This window comes from Sciurus carolinensis, chromosome 11 (assembly GCF_902686445.1).
Source record: "Sciurus carolinensis chromosome 11, mSciCar1.2, whole genome shotgun sequence".
NCBI lineage: Eukaryota > Metazoa > Chordata > Mammalia > Rodentia > Sciuridae > Sciurus > Sciurus carolinensis.
In genome coordinates, this window is record NC_062223.1 from 28,483,034 (window position 1) to 28,497,108 (window position 14,075).

At 35.2% G+C, this 14,075-nt stretch overlaps 1 protein-coding gene and 1 pseudogene across 1 annotated transcript; one reads left to right on the forward strand and one right to left on the reverse strand.

Annotated features, from left to right (window-relative positions):
• Positions 1 to 901: 901 nt before the first annotated feature.
• Positions 902 to 1,876, forward strand: LOC124959359 (olfactory receptor 4P4-like; annotated as a pseudogene).
• Positions 1,877 to 10,055: 8,179 nt separating this feature from the next.
• Positions 10,056 to 10,991, reverse strand: LOC124960515 (olfactory receptor 4P4-like). Its single transcript, XM_047519333.1, has one exon. The coding sequence runs from the start codon at positions 10,989 to 10,991 to the stop codon at positions 10,056 to 10,058; it is 936 nt and encodes a 311-aa protein (XP_047375289.1).
• Positions 10,992 to 14,075: the final 3,084 nt, after the last annotated feature.

A 14,075-nucleotide genomic window follows, 5' to 3' on the forward strand; every position in this document is an offset into this window, starting at 1 on the left:
TTCCTGCACTAGTCATGTAAGGGCTGAAAGGAGTAAGCATTCTCAGGATGGTTGATGAGGAAAAGCTGGAACGCTTATGTACACCAATTAAAATAAGTTTATTTTTGTGTGAGGAGTGAAGACATCAGGTAAGATTAAAATGCAAAGTAAAATTGCTATTATTGTTTTCAAATACCTAGTTGAATGCCAAATATACATTATTATTCTAATATGCTTTGAAAATGAAGATAATATTCCTCTCATGATGGTTTTAGTTGAATATGAAAAACAGTTCTTTACTTATAAATTAAGTAGATCTAGAAGTTTAAACAAATTTATAGGTTAAACACAAGAGAAGTCATGTACATATTCCTCATGATCCCAAATATCTCAAATTGTTGATTTTCTATGCATATTTTTAAATAGAATATACAGAAGGGAGTTTCTCACTTAAAATATTACCTACATATTATTCTTCAAATATTTGTATTTCTATAGTATTTTAGCTCAATGTTTCTTTTTGTAGATATTTCCTCAATAACAAATAGGAGAGCAAATCTCTGATCTGATTTTTTCCCCACTAAAAGTGTCAATTCTATCATTCTATTGGTATTTAATATCCATTTATGTTTCATAATACATGGGGATAAAACTGTTAGATGTTCTCCATTATTCTGCAATGCTAGTCTTCATCTCAGTTATATAAGATATTTAGTAATAATTAGTATTTTCAACAAAGTGAGAAAAGACTGTAGGAAATTCTTCATAAATAAGAATGAATTTTCCATTTTCTTCAACTTTTAAATCATTTCCAGCATACTCTGCTTCTACCTGGAGGGCCATATGATCTATCAACATATTTAAATGTAGCCCAATAATCATGATTCATCTAATTACAGGTGACCACAACCTGCTCTGGATCATGGAATATAAGAATAACATCACAGAATTTATTCTTTTAGGACTTTCTCAGAAAAAGCAAATAGGCATTCTCTGCTTTTTTCTGTTTTTACTTTGTTACATTGCAATTTTGACTGGAAACCTGCTAGTCATGATCTCCATCAGCTGTAGTCAGCTCATTAACCAGCCCATGTATTTCTTCCTGAGCTACCTGTCACACTCAGATCTTTGCTACACTTCCACTGTTACCCCCAAGCTCATCATGGACTCGCTATTGACCAAGAAGTCCATTTCCTATACTGGATGCATGACACAGTTCTTTTCCATGCACTTCTTTGGGGGCATCGAGATCTTCATCCTCACAAGGATGGCCTATGACAGCTTTGTGGCCATCTGCAAACCCCAGCACTACACAGTCATCATAGGCAGGCAGAAGTGTAATGCCATGATTGCTGCCTACTGTGCTGGGTCATTCCTGCATTCCTTTCGTCAGTTTCTCCTGGCTGTCTTCTTACCCTACTGTGACCTCAATGAAATAGATCACTACTTCTGTGATGTGTATCCTTTGCTCAAACTGGCCAGCACTGACACAAACAAGAGTGGTTTCTTGGTCATTGCCAATTCTGGACTGATGGGCATGGTGATTTTTGTGGTCGTGCTGATATCTTATGCTGTTTTCCTATCTACTGTCAGGTCTTACTCTGCAGAATCGCCACAAAGCCATCTCTACCTTGCAGTTCACATATCACTGTGGTTGTCCTTTTTTTTTTTTTTTGCTCCTTTACTGTTTATTTATATTCAACCAGCAACTACTTTACCAGAAGACAAAGTATTTGCCCTCTTTTACACTATCATTGCCCCCATGCTCAATCCTCTGATTTACACACTAAGAAACATGGAGATGAAGAATGCCATAAAAAAAGTATGGGGCCGTATCATGAGAAGTAAAGGAAATAGACTGAGAGACTTCCCTGCATTTCACCACCCAGCTTCTTGAAGATGTTATTGCTACCTTGAAACCTTTAAAATGCATAAAGTTTGGCAATGTCTTCTACCTAGCAAGCTTATGTGTAGGTCTCTATTTCAGAAAAAGTTTATTGTTCTCTGGATGTATGTAGGACTCATCTCTGCTGTACTTTTCTTTTTTTTTACAGGGTTTTTTGGTACATATTGCCTCTCTTCTGTTTCATTTGGTGGTTGTGTGATTAATGTTGATATTTGGCAGCAGAGTAGACAAGGCAGTTTGCAACCCAAATGAACACTGATGATACTTATCATCCAGTATTATGGATGACTGTATTCAATGAAGCCAGTTTCAGCCTCCAAAAGTAATTTAAAAGTAACCCACATTCATACTTTCACTCTCTCATACTCAGAGAATATTCTCAAAGATCTGGGACACAACAATATATCCCCAAACACTCATCTTTTACTCTTATAACCAGCAGCATTCTTGAGATTCTCATGTTTGCCAAGACCAAAGTTTTTTCCAAAGACATCAAGAAAACTCCATGTTTTGTTCTAAGGCACTTCCTCTCCTAACTCTGCTCATATTTAAGTCAATTGCACCTTTCTGGCCAATTCTAGTACCAAGAATTGGTACCAGTGTATTGTTTGAGCGCTCAGGTTCTGGATGAAGATCTGATTACTAACCATGCACGTAGTGGTCAACATGATCTTATATAACACAATCCTCCATCTTGTGGAGGATTGGCATGTGATGTGTTAAAGTCCTGCCTATAACATAGAACTTGCTTAGTACACATAATTTATTTCATTTCCTCATGCACTGCTATGATCAGAAAAGTTACGATTAGATGATGGCTTTCCTCAACAAGACCAGGAGCATGTGCATGAACAGAAAGAAAAAAAAATTAAGGAACACTCATATGTTTTCACTAGGTTTCTGTTACAAGTGAAATTAGAAGTTTTCTCTTGGAAAATATCACTTGAACTAGATGGGTGCACTGTTGCGTTTTGTTTTTGTCATGGTAAAAGTAAAATGTTTTGCTTGTGACAATTGAATGTCACCTGAAGCAAATTGATCTAATATAAGGGATTACTCAAAGTTGGTTGGGATTGTGGAGGAAAGAAGTTCTTATAAAATTTCAGTAATATTTAATTAATTGCCAGGAATTTATTTTCAGGCATAAACAGAAGGAACACTAAATAAAATGGCATTTGTTAAGAGTTGCTATGATGGCTGAAGCATATAAAAAGGAAAACACATACAATCCTGAGACTCCAGAATAAGCCCGAGCAGCACACAAGGCAAAGATCAGCTTCACTGCTCAAAAGGGGAGGATCACGTTCTGATGTACAATAATCATTTTGCCTCCTTTATGAAGTTGTAACTTTATTATTACAAATAAAATTTCAAAATTAAAACAGACATTTCTATCTTATTTTTATTCTTAGAATAAATGTTTTTAAAAGGTATTATTTAAAAACACGGAGCAAAAGTGGGAAGCCCAATCAATAACAGAAATTTCTATCTTTAAGCTGTTTGTACACTGAAGTTCATCCTTTTCACCTCACAGGGACACCTGTTCATCAGTTTTCCTCTCTCTGCTGGATCGTGATAGTTACCTAAAAACTGAAGGACAAATGGTCTGAGTCTTTGCAGTTTGGGAAATGTAGAATAGATCTTCCATTGAGGTTATTCATATTCCACTGAACTTGTGGAGAGTAATCAATAATTCTGTGGACACAGAAGTTAATGTATAGAATATAACAGCCGTGTCAATCTGTCCATAGCAGTGCAGACTATTTCCAGGGAAATGCAAGTGACTGTTTCCCTGTGTGTGTTTACCAGTTGTGTGGGTCTTTTAGCCATTCTCAATTCATGTTGGCATTTCTTATCAGATTAAAAATGTGTGGTATTTTGTGTTCCTTCTAAACTAACTATGATATCTTATTGATGTCTACCTGAAACTCTGACTTAAATACCCTCTTTCATATATTTTATTTGTATAAGTGTCATAATTATGTTTTCCTTTTAAAATTTACTATTTTGCAAAATAAACTTCTCTGAGACAAAATATCTTTTGTCTCTACTTTGCCGTCCCTCTTTCCTCACTTCTGATTTCTCCTCTTCCATTCTCATGGTTTCTAATTTCTGTCATCTCAGGTTTATTTTAAGGGGAAATCTTCCCCTCCACTTTTACCTCTCCTCAGTGACTGAAGCTGCTCTTTATGAAGACTATCACTGACTGTCATCTTGATATCTCAAGGTTTTCATGAAAATGATTCCTCCTATTTCACGAAGGCATTTCACTTGATTATGGGGGTCGCACCATACTCTCCTAATTCTCCTGAATTTCCTCTCTCAATTCCCTTTCTGGGCTCTTGATTATCTCATCACATTCTCTATAATGGAATGTTGCAGAGTGCCGTGTCCTTTAAATTTTGGGAACTGCATACACTCTCATGGTTTGAAGTACTCCCAATATTAGAGGACTCCAGAATTCTTGTAGCTTCACTCAGATCACTTCTTCCAACTTACACATACATCACTGCTCACTGACTAATGTAATACTTCCTGTTCATGCTCCCTTCTGAGCTTGTCTCTTTGCCTTTTGTTTTAAACTGAAAAAGTTCAGTCCCATCAAGGTCTAAGCCCCAGAATGCTGCACATTGTTTGGATGCCCCTTGCCTCTACACTGTCTGGTCCTGCTATTTTCTATCTCATGCATTCTGACCACCATCCTTGGTCTGCTCAATTTCCTAAATGTCCTCTTTGTGGCTTGCCCTGGAGGTTTCATCTTCCAGGTATATTTTCTTGGCTAGTCAATTTATTTGCTGAGCTTTTTACTCAAAGTCAACTATACAATTCTATTCTGTTCAACCAATATTAAAATTTCCAAACACATTTACATTAACACTTGTTCACCATGAATTTATAGTATCTAATATATTATGTGTTATACAGTTACTTTATGTAGTTCTGTCAATTAAAACAACAATCTCAATGAAGGCAGAGAATCAGTGATGTTTTTACCCTTTAGAGTAATGTTTGGCATGTTGTAAATCAGTCAATAAATATTCAAGAAGGCATAAATAGTTAAATAAATACACTGACAAAAATTTCAAACATGCAATATTACCTAAAATAAGAGCATATTCTCATACAAGACATTATATTTATATTCATTTTTATTTAATAAAAGTAACATTTATTATAGAACATTGAGAATATAATGATAACCAGAAAATTACTCATATTTATGCCCAAACCAATATTTTATGATGCAGTTTTCTAAGCAAGCAAACCCTTTTTTAGTGTTCATATTACACAAACTACTATAGATGTTTTTAGCAGTTCATTCAATTTTCAACCAATTTTTTACTACTATCAGAATCCTGAGTTTGTTTGTGCAGGCAATTCACCAGTCTTCCTTAGACTTAGTAGCTGTCTGGCACACCTGTAAGTCAATGGAACCTAAAAAATAGTTTGTCATAGAATTTTGGGAAATTTTTACTTCCTTATTAACTTTTGTTTCCTTTTCTTTTTCTTCCTTCTTTCCTGTGGTCCTCAACCCTGCAATAGTCATATTGTAAACATAAGGACGAAAACCTCATGAAAAACACGGTAGAGCAAGAATTTAGAAGAGATTTGATCTTGGATTGATGATTCAAACAACTCTTGCAGTGACTGTAAGTGGCTGTATCATTATTTCAAATAATCCAACGATCACAGAGAGCACAGGGTCCTGTTTTGGCTACTTAAGAGATGAACAAGTCAAGAAACCCCTAGAGGCTTGGGTTATCCTCTGCATATGGAGCTTCATTACTGTATCAAATCCATAATGTACCTAATAGCTTTCCATGATCTTTTAAGAAAACACTATTTTGTAGGAAATAAGCTATTCTATAAATTGATTTCATCAAGTCTTCTTGTCTACAGTCAACTAAGTTTGAAGTATGAATTTGTGTGTATTAGAGGAGAATCAATTACCTCAATGTTAATACAAATATTTCCTTACTAACTTTATTATATACAGACTTGAAGGAATGTAGAAGAAAAACTGAGTCATAAGCAAAGTAAGTTTTACTATTTTTAGATCACAGTCTGATGTTATAACTGTAAAATGAGCCATAAACTGAACTGGGTTCACAACACCAAAATTGGATAGAAAAAATCATTACCCTCACTCACAGAAAGTTCAAGATATATATTGTATGTATATTTTGTATATTATGTATATGTATGTGCACATATACATTTTATATATGGACGTGTGTATTCTGTGTAGTGTGTTTGTATATATACTGTGTAGTATGTATGTGTGTGTGGTGCAGGTTCTAAGACTCTTCCTCTTTGTTTCCACTAACTCATTCACTAAAGCCACTGTGATTAGCATATGATCTCATTGAGAGTGGTCCAGAGGACATGTGATGTGGTTGGTGTTTTGTAATTGTCAGGAAGTTAACTTTCCAACACAAAAGATCCATTTATGATAGTCCACTATGTGACTCTGGACATAATCCATATAATGTTCCAAGTATATACACATATACATACCTATAAATTAGATTAGATTAGATTAGATTAGATTAGATTAGATTAGGTATCATATATGTTGCCATAGTAGTTGCTTTCATTATTGGGATTTCACAGAATTTGCATGTGTTTTCCAGAGAAGTTAATCAGGCTAGTCAATAAGAAATTGTATCTAAACCTCTGACTTTGATGTTCAAATCTTTAAAAAACTTTGCAACATTACCTGTCCACTACCAAGTGCAGGAGTTCTGTTATTAATAGTAACCTAGTGAAAGAAGCACAGGTGTTTGGTTCCCTCAGTATTTGAGGATATCTATTGTTGAGAAGAGGGAAGTACAAATGTCTCTTTGTAACTTGGTGCTTGTCTCTGAAAGTAACTCTAAACTGAGGTAGAAATTTCTTTACTGAGAGCAAGACTGTGTCTTTTCTACCATATTTCATTGGAAGGAAACAGGACATTGACAAACTTTAGTTTGCTCTGCTCATTTTTCTGGCTCCATTCTTAAATATCAAAGTCTGCCCTGGATCCACAACTTGGATTTCTATGTGCTGTTAACAAAGTATATCTCCAAATATTTTGTTCTAAATGTTCTTTTTTCACATGTAGTATTGCTTTTCATACCTCAAAAATTTTGAACTCCATAATAAATGTGTAAATGAACATAGGTGTAATGATTTCATGGACCCACGATTACACAAAAGATAGGTGGAACACAATACCTTTAATTTAAACATTTTATTTATGTCCCACTACAGAAGATTTATTGCTGTATTAGTAAAACTGTGTCACTCACAGCCAGTTTTCACCTTCCATGTTTCCTCTGGGCCCATTAAATACTTCTCTCTTCTTCTAGTTGGATGATCTCATCAACTCTGAAGTTTATATAATCTGCCCATATTATGTAAGTGTCCATGTGCTGGACAAATGATTCCTTTAAAGCAAGTTGCTGATGGTAGATGCTTAAGCTTATGAAAATATCACAGGATAATGAATATTACTTCTAAGATTGCACATTTGCAAACATAAATATGTCTTAAGTGCTTTGTGTCTTACTACTGAGCAAAACATGGGTCAACATTTTAAATATATTTGACAGAGATATCCGGCACTATGTAAAAGAATGGAAAATAAATAAATACATAAAGTATAAACAGATACAATTTTAAAATACTTAGCAATTAGATTATGTCAATTCTATAACTTTGAGTGTGTATTCAATATACTGTTTAGTCATATGCTGTTAATAAGATTACATGGTTCCTTATGTTCAAAAGTAAATGATAATAAATTGCATGAATTATTGCTAGAGATAATTTTTTTCTGGAATGAATAGAATTTTCTTCCTGATATTCCACAAGATTTTAAGGTTGCAGGAGTAATAAAACATTAATGGATATGAAAGATTCTGATAGGTCAAACATCAGCACAACAGTGCCTGGTTCTAAAGGAAAATATCACTGCCTCTGCATCTTCCCTGGATTTCACCCTAGTTCTGAGGTAGGAGTGACTAAATCAGGAGATCTGTATAGATGCAAAGGCAGCAATTCTGCTGGAAAAAGACAAGTGCCTGGACCAGGGAAGACAATTGGGAGTTGAGAACAAAGACACAGAACTAAGACAGTTTATGAGATTTACAAGACATGGGAGAATAGAATAATTATAATATTAGTAATTACTTAATGCAGAAAATGAATAAGTTGAAAGTCATTAATGGAAACTAAGAGCTAAAAGGATTTCTTTCTCAGATAGGCACATGGAGGTTTAGCATAAATTTTTGGCCATTCAGACATCACTTTTGAACTATTAATGACATAAGTGAATGTTCTCAATTTGTGAGAATAACATATATAGTAAAATAGAGAAAATACTATGATTTGTTCTTAAAAATATTTTAATATATTTTGCAAGAAAAAAAGCATGTGGATTTTTTTTGTTGTTGCTTTTTGTGACTCACTCTCCTAAACATGAAGGAACAATTTTCTCTTTCATACACTATGAAATCCTAATTGGTAATAATGGAGTTCATTTCAATGTATGCTTTTCCAAACTTTTTTATAATTTTAAGAGCAGAAAACTTCATCATATTTAGAAGCAAATGTGTTAGGAATTTGTAAAATTTCTTTAGAAGACCTCCATATCATTTTATCTCCCTTCTTTTTTCTCTGCTTTTATCCTGATTTTACCATACCTCCAGAATTGTTTTAAATTCCTATAAAGTGTTTCCATATTCTAAAAGTCTTCAGGATCTCAATTATTTTCCTTTTTCATATGATCCTATAATGCAGTCCTTCTCCATAATAGTATCTTATTTTCCTAAGGAGCACTTTTCGATGCAGAAACAAGTTTGATGAAATTTACTTCTGGTGTCTCTAGAAAAATCACTCAGTAGTCTTTTTATATTTACAGGAAGATTTGCTTATTATTATTGTGAATCAACTTGTTTTAACAAATGCATTTATTTTTCAGAACCAAATTCAGTGGAAGGTACAGAGATTTCCTATATATACTTTAAATATGCACAGCACTTTGAAACTGATTTCATTGACTAACAATATGCATATAAAGTTTCTTGCATGTCTTTTTATGTCTTGATGACCCACTGCATATTAACATTAAGTAATAATCCTTTGCCTGTATTTATTGTTTGTTTTTTTTTTAAAGGTGGTTTGTCCACTGAAATAATGAATGACAAATCTGATTCCTTCAGATTGGAAGAGTTACAAAGAAGTATACTATAAATAAATTAACTATAAGATAATTTGCATATTTTAAAAATTAATTTGTGTGTTTCTAATGCATTTTTGTCTGTTATTTTTTTTTTCTTACATAGTAGCAGGAAAGTTTCTTGGATTAGACCCAATGCCTAGCCATTTGTTTCCTTATTAGGCATAAATAGGCAGAAAAACACATTTTATAAAAAAAGTTCCTTAGGTTTTATGGGAAATGCTACTCATTTGGGACAATAGGTACAATTCATGTAACAATATTTTCAGTATTTGCAATTGACTCCTTCCTTTCACTAGTTATTCTTGTTCTTTCACTGGAAATTCAGGATATTTGAAACCATGGATCTATGGTATAACAATTTCTACTGTGCTGATTTTGTTGTTGTCAAGCTGATTTCTAAATACCACTACATAATGTTTATGTGAATACCCTAAACTTAAAATTAGCATTTTAATAATGTTTCAATATTCCTATCACTATGAAATATGCATCATTTTACTTTCCAAAACCAATGTTTATATTTAAAAAAAAATACCATTTAAATCATATTTACTTTTTTTTTTTTTTTTTTTTTTTTTTTTTTTTTTTGCAGTGCTGGGGAATGAACCCAGGGCCTTGTGCTTGTGGGGCAAGCACTCTACCAACTGAGCTATATCCCCAGCCCTAAATCTTATTTATAATATAACTTACTGCTCAAGCATCACCTTACCTGCTCTGACTGAAATGTTTTCTTATGTACACAAGTATACCTGTGTAATCTCAAAAGTTCACAAAAATCAAGATTTCAATATTGTTTTAGGTTCAATTAAAATTGCATTACTCTTTACTTTAAATGCCTATGTCCTATTGTTGTCATTCACTCTGTTTAAGAGCTATGAGTTTCTAGCTACTTAATTGACATCTGGTCTTTTTTCTATTATAAGTAAACAGCTGATAATCTTTAAATTAACTATATGTTTCCTTTGAGAACAGAATATGAGGCCAAACTTTTCTCATTGCATTTTTCATCTCAGTATTTCTCAAAGTGTATATCAAGGGATTGAACATGGGAGCAATGATTGTGTAAAATAAAGCAAGCACTTTATCCTCAGGGAAAGCAGTAGGGGGCCTAAGGTAGGAAAAGATTGCAGGCCCAAAAAACAAGACTACCACGGAGATATGAGATGCACAGGTAGAGAGGGCTTTGTGTCTTCCTTCTACTGAGTGATTCCTTAAAGTGAGTAAAATAATGGCATAAGAGAGAAATAGTATAACAAATATAACCAGTAAGATCGCTCCTGAACTGACAAGTACAAGGACACCGGTCATGTAGGTATCAGTACAGGCAATTTTTAGCAAAGGAAAAATATCACAAAAGTAGTGATCAATTTCATTTGGACCACAGAAAGGCAAGTGCATTGTCATAGATAATTGAGGAAAAGAATGGGCAGCCCCACCAACCCAGGCAGCTAAAATTAGGAAGTTGCATTTTGTCCTGTTCATGATCATCATGTAGTGGAGAGGTCTGCAGATGGCAACGTAGCGATCAAAGGCCATGGTTGTAATAATGAAGATCTCAATGCTGCCAAAGAAGTGCATGGTAAAGACCTGGAACATACAATAATCATAGGTAATGGTTTTGGTTCCCTGCAGCAGGTCACTAATCAATTTGGGTGTAACACTGGAAGTATAGCAGATATCCAGAAATGATAACTGGCTAAGGAAATAGTACATGGGTTGGTGGAAAAGAGGGCTACATAGAATGGAAATGAGAATCAGAGAGTTTCCTACCAGTAGGGCAACAAAACAGAGTAAGAACAGTAAAAAGCAAAATATTTGCACATTCTTGTCATCAGAAAGCCCCAGAAGAATGAATTCTGAGATGTTTCTCTGGACTTCCATGTATTAAGTTGGGTATGTGTATTTCACAAATAAATTTAATATCTGTGAAAATAAACAAAACAGAAATTAAAGTGATAAATGAAAATCCTGATCCCCATAGTGTAAAATGCACTAATTAACTTGATATCATAGAATCATCATATTAAGTAGTATTGATTTACTGAAAATATGATGTTTCTTATTTATTATGTCTCATTTTTACAAACTTTTTTGTGTAAATTTAAAATTGGTGGTCAAACTAATTGTGCATTTTACTCATTTTTACTTGTAGTTATTTAAAAATATTTCAATCTTATATTGAAAATCAAAAACATGACTCTCATTCACATAATTAGATAAAATAAAAGCTAAATTTGTCCAAGACATTTTTTAAATGATGTGACATTCCTTTTCAAAATAGAAAGTAGCAACTATAGTGAGAAGTATCATTATAGTTAAATGATTTTCTTGCCAGTGATGATGGTAATGAAAACTCTTAAGAAAATTAAATCATAAAATGAAGAAATAAAGGTTATTAAGCAGTCACTGAACAGGAACTAAGTACAGTGGCAGTGCAGAGAAGTAGAAACCAGGAAGAATGAAGAATGAACTGACCAATGCGATCCTACAGCTGATTGTCAGTCTTTCCAAGCCTCGTTTTCCTCATCTGCACCAAGACAACATTGCAGAATTAAGAATGAAATGATGAATCCATGAAGTGTTGTGAAATACCCAAATGTCATGGGAGGGTGATGACAGGTTGGTATTCAGTTCCTACACTTTTTCCTCTTTAAGTTCATAGTGCAGCAGCAAATGAAGTTGGGATGCCCACAAATACTTCAGTAAAGAAATAAATAGAAAATAGCACAGTGTTAACATAATGTGAATTTAATGAATATGATTGGGTAAACTTCAATATTGACATAGTGTTTATAAATAATCGTAAGATAGACTACTGAACGTCAAGTTATTTTAGATCCTTTCTTAAAATTAATCATAATTATGTTTCTTTCATTCGTTCTTTTTCTTTTTCATTCTTTCCACACCAGCATAGGACTAGATGGGCTGGGCCGGGGAATGGAAGCAGAAACAGCTGAGTCAAAGTTGGAGAAGGAGGAGGGATTGAGGGGGAGAAGTAGGAGGCATTTGAGTTTTCAGGAAGAGTATAGAAGTGCAAGAAAGAAGAGACTTGAAGATAAGGAATCCCTTTCCATCTCCCACTCGCTTGCGGAAGCTATGTGCCAATATCTTTGGTAGCCACAATCCACCTTCCCATGGAGCAATCTTTCATCCCTGAACAGGCCAATTTGTGATTGGTAGTCATTCCTTCCCATACTAACATTTTAGCATTTACCGGGAAGGCCATACAGGGAGTGGGGAGGTTAGAGTCAGTGAGTTCTCTCCCAGTATCATAAAATGGCTGCTGGGAAGATTTCCCACCATCCAGAGGCAGCAGCTCTTTGGGGGGAACCTTGGAGCCCCCTTTGGGAGGTCCTGGAGAGAAGCAGTCCTTAAGGGTGGATAATGTAGGGCAGACTCTCAATGGGGTAACCTCCCCTAAACTGATTTCCCTCTTCCTAACAAGTTGTTCTACACGATCCCATGTGGACCAGTCAAATGAGTTTGCTTCAGGCAGACAAGGGGATGCCTTAGTGAGGGCCTTCCAGGTCTGAAATGCCTGGCTATCTGAGAGTTCCAATCCTCTACTTCTAAGGAGAATCCTAAGGGAGTCAAGGGAGGGGTCAGACTTGGAATTGGACTGTCCTATATTTTATGGGAGTACACTCACCCAGAGTCTGATTGGCCTGTTGGTGACTTCATCTTCCTCACACAGGGCACCAGTTGTTGATCCCTGTTGGGCAGCAAGGTCTGATGTACCTTCTCAGGGCCTGCCTGAGGAGAATACGGGGCCGAGCAGGATGATGAGTGTCGGGGGCAAAGGAAACACACCAGAGCCGGGAGGTCTGACAGCGCACAAGGCACAGCAGGAATCTTGTTTATTGAGGAAGTCACACAGGTTTTATGTAGGTTGGAGGCTAGGCAGGAACCAATCAGCTTAAAGGTCAGCAAGGCAAGGGGGGTTCACACAGGTGAGGGTCCCATAGGACTATATGGAAAGCATGAGCTGATCTCGTTCGCAGAACTGTTGTTAACCAATCCCTGATGGTGGTCCAATTTATCATCTAGCCCACTCGCCAGGGAGTAAGGAGTCAGCCTGAGTTAGTTAACGTGTCATTAGTCCCAAGAAAGATGGATGAAGAAAAAAAGAACAGTTTCATACTCTCCTGAGACTTGTGAGGAGGCCCAAGTGGCACACATGGCAAAGGCCAGCATCCCAGACCAAAGGGGAAGATCTCGTTCTGGTGTACAATAGCATTTTGCCTCTGTTTAAGCAGTTGTAACTTTATTACTAAAAATAAAATTTCAAAATTAAAACATACATTTCTTATTTTTATTCATAGAGTAAATGTCTTAAAGATGAATCATTAAAATATAGGGAACATAAGTGGGAGCCCAATCAATAACAGAAATGTCTATCTTTAAGCTGTTTATTTGTGCACAGGAGCTCATCCCTGTCACCTTGCAGGGACATCTCTTCATCAGTCTTCCTGTCTCTGCTGGATCACTCATGTCACTCTAAAAACTACAGGAAAAATTGTCTGAGTCCTTTGGGTTTGGGAAATGTACTGAGTAGCTCTTCCATTGAGGTTACTTGTATCCCGCTGAACTTGTGGAGTGTAATTTATAATTCTGTAGACACAGAAGTTAATGTATAGAAAATAATAGCCATGGCAATGCAGTCTTTCCATAGAAATGCAGATTATTTCCAGGGAAATGCAAGTGACTGTTCCCCTGTGTGTGTTTACCAATAGTGTGAGTCTTTTAGCCATTCTTAATTCATGTCGGTAGTCTTATTAGACTAAAAATGTGTAGTACTTTGCGTTCCTGCTGAACTAACCATAATATCTTACTGATTTCTCTCTAAAATTCAGACAAATAAAATCTTCCATAGATTTTATTTTATAAGAGCCATAATTATGTTTTCTTTTTAATATCTACTCTTTTACAAAATAACCTTGTCTGAGACAAAGCATCTTTTCTCTC